Below are 17,162 nucleotides of genomic sequence, written 5' to 3' on the forward strand. Positions count from 1 at the left end.
ATATGTAAAAGTAAAATTTCTAGAAATGTTAAAAATATATATCTAATAAACCCTAACTCACCTTCAACCTCCAGTGTGACAGTAGTTGAAATAGATCCTCCTTGATTTGTAGCTCTAATCTGATAGACAGTGGCATCTTCTTCATCAGCAGCAGAGATTACCAGTTGGTAGTAGCCACCTTTGAATTCTTGTATTTTAATTTTCTTTCCATCTGGTAGTATTTCTTTTCCACGTTTGTACCACTTAACAACAGGCTTTGGATGTCCAGTAACCTTGCATACAAATGTTGCATTACTTTTATACTTGACACTCATGTCTCTTAGTTCTTCTTTAAAGCCAGGAGGAGACATGGGTGTGTCTGATTTTGGAATGATAGGTGTAGATACTTCACTCCATTCACTTTCCCCTCCAATATTTTCACATTTGACACGAAATTCATATTCAAAACCTTCTATTAGGCCTTTGACTGTATAGACAGTTTCAAGAATTTCATCTGTTGTTACAGCAATCCATTTGTTTTGTTTCTTCTCACGTTTTTCAAGGTAGTAACTCTTGATCTTGGCACCTCCATCACTTGTAGGTGGTTTCCAAGATACAACACAGGAGTCTTTTGTGATTCTTGTCACAACTGGTTGTTGGGGAATTCCAGGCTTTTCTGTAGAAAACACATTTTACCAGGTTATTGATGGACATACAGGAATACATGTGAAAGTTCCTACCAAATAGACTGAGCTACCTACCAAATGGACTCTTAATGATGACCACAGATGGAATCTCAAGAGGATCACTTATCCCATACTGATTTTGCGCAGAAACACGGAAATAATACCCAGCACTTTCAATAAGATTTGGAATTCGGCAAGATGTTCCTGAGATTGAAGATGAAACAAGGTGAAATTTTTCACCCTCCTTTGCTTCACGTTTTTCCACAATGTAGTTTGTAATCATAGCACCACCATCATCTGCTGGTGGTTTCCAGCTAATGATCACAGAGTTCTTCAGCAGCGCATCAACAACAACTGGTCCTTCAGGCACAGCTGGTTTATCTGCAAAAATAAGGAGAATACATTTGTTTAAAGAAATATTATGGACATAAGTTATGCATTGTTTTATTTATTTTAAACCGATGACACTTATATTCAATTATATTCTTAATTTCTTGGAAGTGTTACCTTGAATTTCAACACGAAGTACAGTATCAACTGTACCAAAGATGTTGCTCATCTGGACCTTATATTTTCCAGCATTGGTTTTCCGCTGCACATTTCTTACAACTAAGTGGGTATAATTCTCAGTGTTTTCAATTATGACATTCTCAGAAGCCTTCAGTGGTTTCTTGCCATAGAACCACATGATCTGCGGCACAGGACGTCCAATGTACACAACATGTAACCGCAAACTCGTACCACATCCTGCATAGTATTTCTCTTTCAATGGGAAGCCAGGGTGGAACTGAGGGGCAGCCTGCAAAAAGAGCTTGCCACTGGTTTCTATTTCCCCGGCATCATTAATAGCTCTGCAGGTGTAGAGACCCTCATCTTCCTGCTCATCAGTTAGAATGCTGAGTGAATGGTTTCGTCCATCAGAGCTCATCTTGTATTTACGACTTTGTATGAGTTCTTTTCCAAATCTGTACCATTTGATCTCAGGAAGAGGTCTACCAAGGATCTGGCATTTCAGTGTGCCTGATTGTCCAAGTTTTGTTATAACATCTTCCATTTCTTCTTTAAGACTTGGTGCCTCCCCAACTGATAAAAAGCATAAGAAAAGGTAAGTAAGACAGGTACAGCTGTCATATATTTAATGGTTCTTTTTGTAATCCATAAAAGTAATACAATATAATACAACGAATTGCATACCACTCAATTTAGTTTTGATTCCCATTGCTGTTCTGCGAGGCCTGCTAATTCCACTTTCATTTTCAGCAAGTATTCGGAACTCATACTCGGTGGCTTCCATGAGACCACCCATAGTGAACTGCCTGTCCTTTGAGCGTTCTTTGTTGCATTTCTTCCAGGCACTTTCACCAGATTGCCTGTACTCAATCCAGTACCCCAGGATTTCTTTTCCACCATCACATTCTGGGCGTTGCCAGTGAATGGTGATACTGTCCTTAGTGATGGAAATGATGTCAATTTCTCCAGGCTGGCTTGGTTTGTCTTTTTTATTAAAACAAACACACATTACATGGTCAGTTCCACATACATAACACCTAATATCGTAAATTGTTTATTGTTATGCAAGAATTTACTCACCAAATGGATCCTTGCATATGACAAATTCAGATGATGGTCCTGGTTCACTCTGACCAATGTCATTTTGGGCAATGACACGGAACTGATATTCTGCATTCGGGATGAGTCCAGTAAGAGTGTACATTGTAGTTGTAATATGAGTCTTGTTGTGACGTACCCATTTCTCAGTGGACACTTCTTTTCTGTCAATATAATATCCAGTAATACGAGAACCGCCATCATCCTTAGGCCTAGACCAAGATAAGGCAACGGTAGTCTTTGTGACATCCATAATTTCTGGTGGGTTGCTTGGAGGTTCTGGTGGAGCTGTTGTAGTAGAAATTTTTTTTAAACAAATTAATTAAGCACATAAATCATCAATCAAAATGTAAATGATAAAATTTGAAAATATACTCACAGAGAGGTGTCTTTGGTGTGACAGACTCATCTGATTTCAGAGATCTACTAATGCCAAACTGGTTTTCAGCTGCCACCCTGAAGTGATACTCAATATTTTCTTTTAGTCCTTTGACAACTAAAGATGTGTCAAGTACTCTTGAATCTACAGTGTACCATGCTGCCTTGGGAACCTCTCGCCTCTGAATAATGTAACCAAGAATATCAGAGCCACCATCATCAGAAGGTGCTCTCCAGCTCACTCTTACTGAGCGAGTCTGGATATCATCAAACTCAAGTGGACCTTCAGGTGGATCTGGTCGTCCAATAACTTTTACTTTTATATATACTGCCTTCCTGCCACATTTATTTTCCAGGAAAAGGTCGTAGGTGCCAGTATCATCCCTATGAGCTTCCTTAATGACAAGCTCAGTGAGCTCTTCACTGGTGGCTATCATAGCCCTGTGAGAAATATCACGGCCTTCCTTTGTCCACTTGCATATTGGAATTGGCTTGCCCTTAATGGGAACAGACAGTCTTATGACTCCTCCCTGTCTGACAACCAAACCTTCTTGGTACTTGACATCCAGCTCATAATCAGGATATTCTGAAGTAAAAACAAAAACACTCATTTTTAACATGACACACACTATTAATAAAGAAAAAACATACATTAAACACATATGTATGTGTCTCACCAAGCATCTCTGTAACTTTAACAACTCCAGGTATTTCTGCTGGTTCTCCAGGTCCACCAGCATTACATGCCATAACACGGAATCTATATTCAGCTCCCTGGGGCATATGCGTCAAGGTGTATTCACAAATCTTAGTAGGTGTAGTGTTGCATTTGGTCCATTCAATCTGATCAATCTTCTGCATTTCAATCAGGTATCCTGTAATACTAGAACCACCTTCTTCTTCTGGGGGATTCCAAGCCAGAGAGACAGATGTTCTAGTGGAATCTGTAACTCTTGGATTCAATGGTATGCCAGGTGGATCTGTTTAGGTGCATGAAAACAACAATTTAATCCATTTATCAAATTAAATGACATTAATTCAAGATAATTTGAAAAGAAAAAAAAAAAACATACCAATCGGATCCATTGCCACAGCTGATTTGGAGGTAGGACTTGGCTTTCCAGAGCCTCTGGAGTTGATGGCTGTAACTCTGTGCTCATATTCAAGGCCTTCAATAAGGCCCATGGATCTATATCTTGTCATTGTTACTGGGTTCTTATTAATGCGCAGCCATCGGTCAGATCTAACCTCTTTGCGTTCAATGATATAACCAGATACCTGGGACCCACCATCTGTCTCTGGTGGAAGCCAGGTAATAGTCATTCCATCACGAGACACATCAAATACCTCAGGTCTACCTGGTGGTCCTGGTATAGCTGTAAAAGGGATACAGAATAAATTGTTTTTCAAATGTTTTCTGTTTTACGTTAAAAACATTGTTCCAAGTCAATGGCAAAATTACTTACTTTTGGCACTTTTACACTCCACAACATCTGACTGCAAAAATGATCCAATACCGAAGCGATTTGTTGCAGCCACACGGAACACATATTCAGTACTTTCAGTCAGTCTAGTGAACTTGAAAGTGGGTCTGGTAACAGATTCAGACACAGGAAGCCATCCTGGACGATGAGCATCACGCTGTTCAACCACGTAGCCGCTGATATTAGCACCTCCATCTTTTTCTGGTGGTTCCCAGCTGACAGTGACAGATGTGGCATCAACCTCCTCGATTCTTAAAGGTCCAACTGGTATGCCAGGTTTGTCTGTTTCAAAAAGTTGAGTAACATTAACTTAAATTTTCACAGATCATTTTTAATAAATTCCAGTGAAATATGATACTTACCCAAAATGACAACTTTAATGATCTCAGTGGCAATTCCTGCAACATTTTTGACCTCAAGTGTGTAGTCACCTGTGTCATCAATTGTGGTTTCACGTACTGTTAGTTTGGTGTATTTTGCAGTGGTTTCAATCTTTACACGGTCAAGTTCCTTTATCTTGGCACCACCAAAGAACCATGAGCAAACTGGTGAAGGTCTGCCATATATGGGAATTTGAAGCTCAATTGGTTTACCAGCTGGTACATTGACAATCTTCTGTGGAATTCCTGCCACATCAATCTTGGGTACAACTGGAAAATAAATAAAAATTTAGGGACTAAGTACAATGATTTAAAGACCAATAATTTAAATTATATTGAATAATTTTATTACCTTTTTGTTCTTGAATAGTTACAGGTGATACAATTTCTCTAGGCTCACTGATTCCCCGGCTGTTAGTGGCTCTGATTCTAAAGAGGTACTGTTCTGACTCATTTAGAGAGCTTATGGTATGCTCCAACACAGTTGTTTTCAGTGTAGCGACAGTCATCCATCTGTCTGTTCCAAACTTGCAAGTTTCAATAATGTAGCCAGTAAGTTTACTGCCACCATCATGAAGTGGTTTGTCCCATACCAGCGTAACGGTAGACTTTGTTACATCCATTACTTCCAATTTCTGAGGAACCATTGGAACCTCACATACTAGCACAGCATCACTGATTTCACAAGGCTCACCAACACCATAGATATTTTCTGGCAAGACTCTGAAAAAGTACAGCGTTCCTTCAGTCAGTCCAGTGATTCTGAATAATGTCTTATTACATTTGGATGTAACTGTTTGATAAGACTTCATTGATGCTTCACGTTTCTCAATTATGTAGTTGTTGACATGTGCTCCTCCATCAATACTTGGGACGTCCCAAGTAATAACAACAGATTCTTTTGTATAATCTTTAACCTTAACAGAACCTGGTGGACCAGGGGTATCTGAAACAAAAACATTTTTTAGAACAACAATTAATTTTCGGAAAATACAGTATTACTCTGTAACAGACAACTAATTCTTGAATGTAAATTCTTACCATAGATCTTCACAAGAACAGTAGCTGATTTCTTGCCCCATGGGTTCTCTGCCTCAATAATGTATTTGCCAGCATCATAGCGATTTACTTTTTCAATTATCAAAGTTGTATAGCTGTCAGTTATATCAATAAATCCTCTACTCTGAAGATCTACACCAGGCTTTCTCCAAGTAATTATTGGTATAGGTCTTCCAGTCACAGCAACAAACAGGCGAAGTGATCCACCAGCTCTTACACAGACAGTCTTCTTCAAGTCATCAGCAAGTTCAAGGTCAGGTATTTCTAGAAAAATGTATAGCAGACCAACAAAATACAATTAAAATGGTTCCCAGTATCATTTCATATTGTACAATATTTCATATATCTTTAGTTGGAATCAGGGGTGTTGTTAGGCTGAAATTAGCTAAAATGTTTTTAACGAACCAAGTAAATTTGCATTTATTGGCTTAAGTCATGAATAGTTTTTATATTACTATATAAGTTTGCCATTGAAACCCCCCCATGTAAAGATTAAGCCCTCCTACCCATTCCTCTCTATCTACACCCATGGCTGGAATAATCATTTAACGTACCAGTTCTTTCAAGAGGCTCAATTTCAGTGGATGGTTCACTGAATTCACCAGTTCCATTCACATTAACTGCAGCAACTCTAAATCTATACTTCTTGTTGCTTGTAAGGCCAGCTGCAGTGTACTCCGTGGTCTTCAAGAGCTCTTGTTGAGCCCTATACCACTGCTCTGTTCCTTCCTCAAGCACTTCAACAATATATCCAGTTACATCAGCACCACCATCATACATTGGTCTTGTCCATACTAAACTAATGCTATGTTTGGTGGTATCCGTTACGTGAGGAACTGTTGGAGGAGCAGGGGTATCTGGAACAGCAGACAACACAGAATTTGTCAACAATAAGATGAAAAACAAAGAAAATCTAAATGATGTACATTTAAATAAAGAAATGGTTCAAATGTAATGACAGTTTTTAAAAATGGTCTTACATGTTGGCTCCCTGCAGAAGGCATAGTCAGAAGCTTCACTTGGTTGACTGTTACCAGCAGCATTCACAGCCGTGACACGGAATTGATAATCACTGCCTTCCAGAAGACCAGTAATCTTAAGTCTTGTGTCATATATAGTGTACTCTTTGTTAACTCTTGTCCACCTGACACTCTTCTTTTCACGTTTGTCCACAAGATAATTTTTAATTTCACTGCCGCCATCACTCTCAGGCTTAAGCCATTCAATAATGGCATGCTCCTTCCCTACAGCAATGATTTGTGGTGCGCCAGGAGGTGAAGGAATTGCTGTAAAAGTGAATGAATAAATAAAATATGTTTTACAATCTACAAGCAATGTGAGAAATAATAACATCTTCTGATAATGGACATTTTACTTACTGTATGCATTCCTGGCAATAATGGGTTCAGATTCAAGTGGCACACCAGGTCCATACTTATTTACACCTCTGACACGGAAGATGTACTCATTATTTTTAATCAGTCTAGTAGCAACACAAGAAAGGGTCTTGCACTCAGCCTCCATTAAAACCCAGTTAAGTCTACTAGTTTCACGACGCTCAACAATATAATGGGTCACTTGGGCCCCACCATCTTCGGGGGGCATTTTCCAAGAAACAGTGCACTTTTCCTCTGTTACTCTACTGATTAATATCTTATCGTCACAAGGCCCAGGAGTATCTGGAGAAAAAGAAATAAAATCAAATAGATATTAATTAAGCAAATTTGCAATATGAACACTATAAATACCATTATTTCATATATACTGACCAAGCACTTTCACAAGAACAGCAGTAGTCTTGATTCCACTGGCATTTTGGACTGTTAGAATGTATTTTCCAGAGTCATTTCTGTCACAGGACTTGATGATAGCCATAGCACGAGTACTGGTGTACTGCAATGAATACTTTTCACCATGCTCCAGTTCTTTATCTCCCTTAGCCCAAAAAACTTTCGGTTCAGGTTTGCCACCAACTGCAGCATCAAGAACAAGGTCTGCACCAGCTCTGATTGTCACAGTCTCCCCAATAAGCTTGCTGTCAAGTTCAGCCCTAGGGGGTGCTAAAAGATGGAAAGAGAGAGCAAAATTAAAAATTGAAATGATATTAAAGAGATAAATTTATATAATTAAGGAAAACAATCTTACTGTAATCATCCTTGCATGTGATTGGTCCTGTTGATTCTGAGGGCATACTATGCACTCCAGCTCCATTCTTGGCAATAACACGGAACTCATAGACTTCTCCCTCTCCCAGGGATGGTACTGTGAAGTAGGTCTCTGTGATAGTTGTGTAATTGCATTTCAGCCAACGACTCTCTCCCTCATCACCGTAAAGCTTGCGCTCCACAATGTACCCTACAATCCTGCTGCCACCATCATTCAATGGTTCACACCATTTGAGTGATACCGTGGATTTTGTCACATCAGTCACTTCTGGTCTACGGGGGGGATCTAAGGATAAAAGAATTAGCAATATTAAGTATGTTCTTCAGTAAAAGCTATTTTAAAAATCAGCACCAAAATAGAATTTCAACTTACCGACAGGATTCAAAGCCAGCATTGGTCTTGATGCTTCACTAGCTTTGCTCAATCCAGCAATATTCATTGCATATACTCTGAATTGATACTCAAGCCCTTCAATGAGAGAGGACACTTTGAAGCGGCGCTCAATGCATGGAATCTTGTTCTCCCTCACCCATAGAATGGTATTACGCTCTTTTTTCTCAATCCAGTACCCAGTCACTTGGCTGCCACCATCGTGATATGGCTCTTCCCAGCAAATAGTCATAGCATTTGCAGTAACTGACAATACATCTGGTCGTGATGGTGGACTAGGTGGAACTGTAATTAGAAGCGGGCCATAGTAATCAATGTTCACGTCATTTGACTTTATCTAAACTGAAAACATTAATTATTTCAAAACAAATTCAAAACTCACCAAATGGATGCTCAGCAACAATAGCTTGAGATTCGATTGATTTGCTCACACCAAATCTGTTCTCAGCACAGACACGGAATGTGTACTCCATGTATTTGGTAAGATGAGTAACTTTAACTGTAGTTCGTTTCACACTGGAGTTCACAAGCTGCCATGTAGTAGACGCAGACTCACGCTTTTCCACAATGTAGTTGGTGACATCCGTTCCACCATCATCTTCAGGTTCAACCCATGTCAACACACAGGACTCAGAAGATATGGATGACACTTCAACAGGCCCTACTGGTGGTCCTGGTCTTCCAACAACATTAACGGTAACAGTGAAGGTTTTGGATCCTGCGATATTTTCAAGAATAAGGTAATATTTTCCACTATCGCCTCTCATGGAGTCCTTGACTGTCAAAGATGTTCTCTCTTTTGTGGTCTTAATTAAGATCCTGTCGGTTTCCTTTAGTTTAATTTCTTCAAGTTTCCAAGTTACCTTAGGAGCTGGTCTTCCACTAATGGGAACATCTATAGTGAATGTACTTCCAGTTTTGCATGTGATAAGTTGATTGGTGATTCCACTAAGATCTGCAGTTGGCTCAATGCGAGGCTCTTTAATTATTACAGAGGCAAAAGCATCTCTTGGATCACTGAGGCCTGCATCATTCTTTGCTCTTACACGGAAGTCATATTCTGTGTTCTCAACTAGACCCTCAATAACCATGTGTAGAGATTTAGTTTGACCTCCAAAAACCCAATGATCAGAGCCCTTAGCTTTTGTCTCAATGATATAGCCTGTGATGCGACTCCCACCATCATGTTCAGGTTTTAGCCAGGCCAAGGTAGCAGTAGAATTAGATGTATCAATAATATCCAGTCGTTTAGGTGAAGCAGGTTCTTCAGTGGCAATGATAGCCTCTGACATTTCATAAGCTTCACCCAGTCCAAACTGATTTTCTGCCATAACTCTAAAAAGGTATGGTACACCTATTGCAAGATTGGTAACTCTCAATATTTGTCGAGAGCATTTAATACTAACTTCCTGCCAGCTAAGACGACTAGCTTCACGTTTCTCAATGACATAATGCTGAATTCGAGCTCCACCATCATTGAGTGGGGCATCCCACATCAGTGTCAAAGCTCCTCTTGTGACATCCTTGAATGTGAGAGGTCCTGGTGGTCCAGGTGTATCTAGCACCTTCACTGTAAAAGTAATAGATTTGCGGCCACTATTATTTTCAAGTGATAATGTGTACTTTCCAGCATCATATCTGGTACAGTTCTCAATAGTCAAAGTACTCCATGTTTCTGTGGTATTAATGTCAACCATCACCCCAATCTCTCCATCTACTTTTGTCCATGTGGCAAGAGGAGGAGGTTTTCCTTTAAAGGGTATATGAAGAGTGACTGTTCCTCCATTCTTCACAATATGGGTCTGTTTGAAGCTGGCATCAATGTCGATTTCTGGTGATGTAAGTCTGTCTGTTGTTTGAACTGCATTAGGAATTTCAGAGGTTTCTCCTTTTCCAGCTCCATTAACGGCACAGACTCGGAATTTATATTCTTCTCCAGCTTCCAAATCAGTAACAGTATAATGGGTATTAATGCAAGTTGAGGTATTAACTCTGTGCCATTCTTCTAGACTAGCCTTACACATCTCAATGATGTACCCAATGATCTCCATACCACCATCAAACACAGGTTTTGTCCATTCCAAACTGACAGATGTCTTTGTCGAATCTGTAACCTTCACAACAGTTGGAGCACTTGGTGGACTTGTTGGTTCTTTGCATTTGAAAAGTCTTGATGTACTACTTGGTGGTCCTATTCCAGCACTATTTTCTGCCATTACATGGAATTCATATTCATTACCTTCAGTAAGATTTGTTACTCTGTATCTAAGTTCAGCGATGGGTCTCTTTGATGACACCCTCACCCAGCGCATGCTCTTCTTTTCACGTCTTTCCAGAATGTATTGTTTAATTTCATTTCCTCCATCTGATCTTGGTCTGGTCCATGAAAGAGTAATACTATTTCCTGTGATATGGGTTGCATCAGGTGTGCCAGGAGCATCTGGTACAGCTGTGAAACAACAAATATGTTTCAGAAACCAAATTCATGAAGATATAATTTTTTGAAATTATATTTAAATTTAAACTTACTAAATTGCATCTCCGCTATTATGGCATCAGAGTCCATCGGTTTACCAACTCCAAACTTATTGACTGCAGAAACTCGGAATTGGTACTCATTGCCCTTGATTAGCTTGGTGGCATTGAATGAGCAGGCTTCACACTGGTCTGTTACAAGGGCCCAGGAAATCCGAGATGTCTCACGCTTTTCAATCCTATATTGAGTAATGGCAGCACAGCCATCATTTTCAGGTGGGTTCCACCAGATTGTTGCTTTCTCTGCTGAAATATTTGTGAACCTGATTGGTCCAACAGGTGGTCCAGGTGTATCTGAATTAGACAAAGAAATAATATATTTACAAGATAAATAATCATCCTAAGATAACGAAAAATAATGCAAAACAATCTGAAAGAAATATAGACCTTGAACTCTGACAAGAATATCCTCTTTCTTAGTTCCAGCACTATTTTTGGCCTCCACAGTGTATACACCACGGTGATTGCGGTCAGAATCTCTGATGAAGACCTTGCTCGATCCAATGGCTGTTGTGACATCAATCATCATCTTCTTGTCAATTTCTTTTCCATCCTTAAACCATGTGACTTGAGGTACAGGACTTCCAGTGATATTTACATTGATTGTAATATTTTCACCTGCTTTTACTGTAATACACTTCTCTGCACCAAACTCAATGTCTGGAGAAACTAAGATAAAAAAATAATAATAAACATTAATAATTAAACTGGAATGCATTATGTTAATGAGAGTATGTAAAAAACAATAAAATCTTTAAAACAGTATATGCTTACCACTTTCATCTCTGGTCATAATATAACCAGATGACTGGGAGGGCGGGCTAACTGTGCCAACTGCATTTCTTGCAATCACTCTGAATTCATACCGATCACCTGCAGCAAGTCCTGTTACTGTGAACTGGCATTCACTGATATCAACAAAGTTACATCTTAACCAACGTCCCCGTCCCTGGCGCCGCTCAACAGTGTATGCCACAATTCTGCTGCCTCCATCATGTTTGGGTATATCCCATTTCAGTGTAACGGATTCTCTTGTCACATCAATGCAATTAGGAGTCCCTGGTGGGTCTAAATTGGAAAGATACTATTATTAACCCTAGTAACTCTACAACTAAGCATCAACCAATTAAACATAAGTAAAAAAAAAAGTTAAAAATAAACCAAATTTATGCTTACCAACTGGAGATATTGCCAGGGTGTGCTTGCTAGTTTCACTAGCAGGACTCATGCCAGCATTATTTTGTGCAAACACTTTAAATTGATATTCTAAACCTTCAATAAGCCCAATAATTCTATACTCTCTGCCAGATATTGCTGTAGAATTAACTTTGGTCCAGAGAAGGCTGTTCCTGTCCTTCTTCTCCACGTGGTATCCAGTAATTGGTGAACCACCATCATAACCAGGTGCTTCCCATTGAATAGTCATGCCATCACTAGTGACATTGTAAACAACTGGTCTTCCTGGTGGTCCCGGTGGTTTGTACTGGTGTTGAGCAACCACGGCTTCTGAAGTCAGGGCCTCACTCATTCCATATTTATTTTCTGCACGTACTCTGAATTGGTATTCTGTTCCTTTAATCAAGTTAGGTATCTTAAATGTTGTCCTAACTACACTTGAGCAAACCATCTTCCAAGCAGCCTGAGAAGTTTCCCGTTTCTCCACACTATAGCATGTTATTTCTCCACCTCCATCATCATTTGGTTCATTCCAGGAGATGATAATGCTCTGTGCTTTAATTTCATCAAATTTGATGGGGCCAATAGGGGAAGAAGGTGGTCCAAGGGTAATAACTTGAATATTGAATGAATTTTTGCTGATTTTGTTATCAAGGGTAAGTGTATACTTCCCTGCATTATCCTTTCTTACATTTCTAATAGTGAGGGCAGCTTTATTTTCTGTTAACCTCAAACGCACCTGCTCACTCTCCTTCAATGGAATATCATCTTTCAACCATTGTGTAACTGGTTTTGGTTTACCCTTGTATGGTAGTTCAATGTTAACAGTTTGTCCAATGCGTACACTAACTTCATTCCCGGGGTAATCAATAAGGTCTGCTTCTGGTGGTATAATTATTTCTTGCACTGTGACAGGTCCAACTTGAGAATAGTCACTTTGGCCTTTCTCGTTCTTAGAGTAGACTCGGAAATCCATGACTGTAAGCTCTTTCAGGTTTGTGACCTCATATTGACAGCGTTTAGAAGTGCCCGCTATTGTCCACTCTTTTTCATCCCTTGCTTTGTTTGAAATGACATAATCTGAGACATGGCTGCCACCATCATGATCAGGTTTTGTCCACTGTAGTATTACTGATGTTTTTGTGGTGTCCTTTATCACAAGGTTTTTGACTGGACCAGGTGTCTCCGTAGCCCTCACAGGATCTACTGTTTCACAAGGATCACCAATTCCATTTTCATTCTCAGCGGAAACGCGGAAGAAATAGCAAATTTCCTCAGAGAGGCCTTCAATTTTATATGTCGTGTTTGAGCACTCAGTTGTCACACTAGAATAAGATTTCTTTGTAGAATCCCGCTTTTCAATTATATAATTGGTGATTGCAGATCCACCATCAATCAGAGGTGGCTCCCAGCTTAAAGTTGCTTTCCCACGAGATACATTCTTCACTACTAGTCTCTGGCAAGAAGATGGAGTGTCAAGTACTTTAACAGACACTGTTATTGTTTTGGGCTCCCCCACACCATTTTCAATCTCAAGATGATATTTGCCAGAGTCATCACGAGACACTTTTGGAATTATAAGAACAGTTGACGATTCTGTATTGTGAATATTGTACTTGGGATCACTGCTAATGTTCCTCTCTGCCCTTCTCCAGGTGACATTTGGCACAGGTCTTCCTTTCAGTGGAATTCTGACTTCAAGGTCCTTTCCTGCCTTGACCATATATTGGGTTGTCATTGAAGCATCAATATCAAAGTCAGCTTCCTCTGTAAAAATTAAAATAATAATGTTAAATAATACTATAATCCATCTGCTACTACTACTACTACTACTACTACTACTACTACTAATAATAATAATAATAATAATAATTGATAATAATAAACAAATATATTGTTAAGAAAAATACAAACCAAGAATATCCTTAGCTTGAACAGGCTGGGCCATCTCAATTGGCTTTCCACATCCGACACAGTTAACAGCAGAGACACGGAAAAAGTAGTTGATTCCAGGTTTAAGGTGAGGCACAACATACTCTGTGGTTCTCACTTCACCCCTGGAGCTAATAACAACCCAGTCTTGCTCATCAGCCATTCTTTGCTCAACAATATAGCTTGTAATCTCACTGCCACCATCATACACAGGTTTCACCCATCCAAGGGTAATAGATGTTTTGGTTGAGTCAACCACTTTAAGTTTAGTGGGTTCACTTGGTGGGTCTGCAATGAGAAAATGATGAGTGAAATCAAAGGTGACACAATTTGAAGAAGTAATAAGCATTATTAGGTGCAATTAAAAATGACAATATTTACCAACTGGATCAGATGCTTTATAAAAATCAGACACATTTGAATATGGGCCTGCTCCCGCTTTATTGATTGCGCAGACACGGTAGTGATATTCATTCCCTTCTGTAAGATTTGTAACTTTCTGTCTTGTGTCACGAATGGGATTTTTGATGACCTTAAACCAACTTAGACTCTTCTTCTCACGCTTTTCCAGGAAATAACCATCAATATCACTACCACCATCATCATGTGGTCTCTCCCAAACCACTGTCATTGTTGACCTAGTAATCATTGAGACTGTAGGCATGGTGGGCTTTCCAGGAGGAACTGAAATGAAAAATTCAAAATAAAAGTTAAAGTGTTTCTAATACATGTTTAAAATCAGCTGTAATGTTGCCTTTCTTACCAAATGAATTCCTTGCAATAACTGGCTCAGACTCCAAAGGATCTCCAACTCCGTATTTGTTAACACCTCTGATACGGAACATGTATTCATTTCCTTTAATCAGGTTTTGAACAGACACAATACATTCTTCCAGTTTTTCAGATACAATAGACCACAGAATCCTGCTTGTTTCTCGTTTTTCTACAATGTAGTGGGTGACCATTGCTCCACCCTCATCTGTCGGGGGATCCCACATTATGGTAATCTTCTCTGCTGTAACAGTCTTGAATTGTATAGTTCCAGCTGGAGGTCCTGGTTTGTCTGCAAAAATACAGTATTGTGAGAAAAATGCATATTTTCAATTTTTGTATTGCTCAAAGTATTCGTCATAAACTGCTTATCCAGCAAAGGCTAACAGTAAAAAAAAAAATTCATTGAAATATGAAATGCACACCTAAAATCTGTAGCCTGACAGTTGCAGATGTGGATCCCAAAGAGTTCTTGATTTTCATTTCATAAGTGCCACTGTTTACACGACTTGCATCCTTGATAAAAATGCTAGAGTCATCCATACTGCTCACAATTGATAGCTGAGCACTTGGTTTAAGTTCCTTTCCATCTTTATACCACTCAATTGTTGGTCGAGGCTTTGCAATAATTCCAAACTTAAGATGAACATCTGCTCCTGCCTTGTATTTCACAACATCCAAATATTCTGGAGGTATGTCAATCTCAGGGGCACCTGAAATACAAAAAAAGACAACTTTTTCATAGAAACAGAAATAAAAAACTAATAATTATTAATGTAGAATATAAATAACACTTACCGTATGTATCAACACATGTGACTGGTCCAGCAATTAGTGATGGATTGCTTACAGAACCAACTGCATTCTTTGCAAAGACTCTGAATTCATAGGACTGATCCTGTGTCAAACCAGACACAGTGAATTTTGTGTCTGCAACATTCATTAGATTTGCCTTTGACCATCTTCCTTTCGGTGATTCTTTGCTCTCAATAATGTATCCAGTGATTTTACTGCCACCATCATAGGGAGGCCTTTCCCAGACAAGGGTGATTGAATTCTTTGTAATGTCAGAAATACGCACATTGATAGGAGGTTCTGGAAAACAAAAATATTTCATTAGAAATCAACTCAAAACAACAAAACATCAAATTAATTTTAAACTATTAACAAAATATTTACCACAGGCATCAATCGCAAGTACTGCGTCTGAAGTTTTGCTGGATTCTCCAATGCCAGCTGCATTTTCTGCTGCCACCTTGAACTCATAGATCAGGCCAGCGTTGATGTTTGTGACTTTGAAATGTGTAGCACGGATGACAGTTGTGTTAACTTTCTGCCACAAGATGCTGTTTTTGTCTTTCATCTGTAAGTGATATCCAAATACACGGCTTCCGCCATCTGAGACAGGCTCTTTCCAATTGACAGTGATGCTCTCTCTTGTTACAGAAGTCACCCATGGTGTTGATGGGGATCCAGGGATTGCTAATATGGAAGAAGAAAAAAATACCAATACTTTCTGTAAAATTGTAAAAACACAGAAATATAAAATTAATATTAAGAGAAGCAGATAACTTACTGTACGGCAGTTCCACTCTGACAGCTGGAGAGTCCAGGTGATCACTGATGCCAAAGCGATTTTCTGCCTTGATTCTGAACTGAAACTCTTCACCTGTTGTCAGCTTCATGATCTTAATAGTACCCCGTGCTACTGCCGATGATACTTCTGTCCAGTTGGCAGTTGTCGTCTCACGTTTGTATACAATATAGTTAGTCACTGGGCTCCCACCATCATATAGAGGAGGAAGCCATTTCAAACTTACACTGCTTTCGGTAACATCACTAATATCCACTGGACCAATTGGAGGACTTGGTCTGTCCAATACCACAATATTAACAAAAGACTTGGTAGTTCCACTTGTGTTGGAGGCAGTGATGTCATACCTTCCAGCATCATGAGCAATACTCTCTCGAAGGCAAATAATGAGACCTTCAGGAGTTACTTCTGAATTAAATCTCATTGTTGATTTCAGAACAACATTGTCTTTTGATATAGAAATCTTTGGCAGAGGTTTACCAGTAAGAGGAATCTCAAATTTCAGGTTCGATCCCGCTTTAACATATACAGCATTGTGAGGGAAATCTTTCATATTCATTTCTGGAGATTCTACAAAAGAGAATCAACAAAAATAAAAAGATCAATATTTATCTCAATATCACACTTATAAAGAATCAGTGTCCAAATTTTGCCAATAACTTACCAAGCTGATCTTTTACAAGTACTGGTAAGATCATTTCTTTGGCTTCACTGAGACCAGCATGGTTTTCAGCACGGACTCTGAAGAAATATTCAGCATTTTCCCTCAGACCACAGACAGTATAGTGGGTGGATTTGACCACGCCACACTTTACCCATTTCTCTTGACCCTTTTCAAGAGCGTCAATCAGATAACTGGTGATTCTGCTTCCTCCATCATGCTCTGGTTTACACCATGCTAATGAGACACTGTCCTTTGTAACATCAGTAACTCCAAGTTTTGAAGGTGGACTTGGTTTTTCTGAAATAAAAGAGGGAAATGTTATATATTATTTTATAAAACATATTAAATATTTACTTACAT

General features: G+C 39.1%; 1 protein-coding gene across 1 annotated transcript in view; it reads right to left on the minus strand.

Moving 5' to 3' along the window:
• Window positions 1–17,162, minus strand: part of LOC125710145 (titin-like) — a 181,178-nt gene that overhangs the window by 9,340 nt on the left and 154,676 nt on the right. The window contains exons 212-242 of the mRNA XM_048979485.1: window positions 16,803–17,099; window positions 16,121–16,708; window positions 15,724–16,026; window positions 15,343–15,639; window positions 14,970–15,257; window positions 14,537–14,836; window positions 14,155–14,457; window positions 13,756–14,061; window positions 11,842–13,608; window positions 11,440–11,733; window positions 11,053–11,334; window positions 10,660–10,959; window positions 8,513–10,579; window positions 8,113–8,415; window positions 7,720–8,025; window positions 7,344–7,634; window positions 6,954–7,253; window positions 6,555–6,860; window positions 6,129–6,431; window positions 5,557–5,838; window positions 4,868–5,461; window positions 4,498–4,785; window positions 4,118–4,417; window positions 3,725–4,027; window positions 3,329–3,631; window positions 2,653–3,237; window positions 2,256–2,561; window positions 1,860–2,159; window positions 1,173–1,748; window positions 741–1,046; window positions 62–655 (exon numbers count right to left, since the gene is read on the minus strand). Of these exons, the coding sequence (XP_048835442.1) occupies window positions 62–655; window positions 741–1,046; window positions 1,173–1,748; window positions 1,860–2,159; window positions 2,256–2,561; window positions 2,653–3,237; window positions 3,329–3,631; window positions 3,725–4,027; window positions 4,118–4,417; window positions 4,498–4,785; window positions 4,868–5,461; window positions 5,557–5,838; window positions 6,129–6,431; window positions 6,555–6,860; window positions 6,954–7,253; window positions 7,344–7,634; window positions 7,720–8,025; window positions 8,113–8,415; window positions 8,513–10,579; window positions 10,660–10,959; window positions 11,053–11,334; window positions 11,440–11,733; window positions 11,842–13,608; window positions 13,756–14,061; window positions 14,155–14,457; window positions 14,537–14,836; window positions 14,970–15,257; window positions 15,343–15,639; window positions 15,724–16,026; window positions 16,121–16,708; window positions 16,803–17,099 (13,938 nt within the window). The remainder of the gene's footprint in view (window positions 1–61; window positions 656–740; window positions 1,047–1,172; window positions 1,749–1,859; window positions 2,160–2,255; window positions 2,562–2,652; window positions 3,238–3,328; window positions 3,632–3,724; window positions 4,028–4,117; window positions 4,418–4,497; window positions 4,786–4,867; window positions 5,462–5,556; window positions 5,839–6,128; window positions 6,432–6,554; window positions 6,861–6,953; window positions 7,254–7,343; window positions 7,635–7,719; window positions 8,026–8,112; window positions 8,416–8,512; window positions 10,580–10,659; window positions 10,960–11,052; window positions 11,335–11,439; window positions 11,734–11,841; window positions 13,609–13,755; window positions 14,062–14,154; window positions 14,458–14,536; window positions 14,837–14,969; window positions 15,258–15,342; window positions 15,640–15,723; window positions 16,027–16,120; window positions 16,709–16,802; window positions 17,100–17,162) is intronic.

This window comes from Brienomyrus brachyistius, chromosome 16 (assembly GCF_023856365.1).
Source record: "Brienomyrus brachyistius isolate T26 chromosome 16, BBRACH_0.4, whole genome shotgun sequence".
Classification (NCBI taxonomy): Eukaryota; Metazoa; Chordata; class Actinopteri; order Osteoglossiformes; family Mormyridae; genus Brienomyrus; species Brienomyrus brachyistius.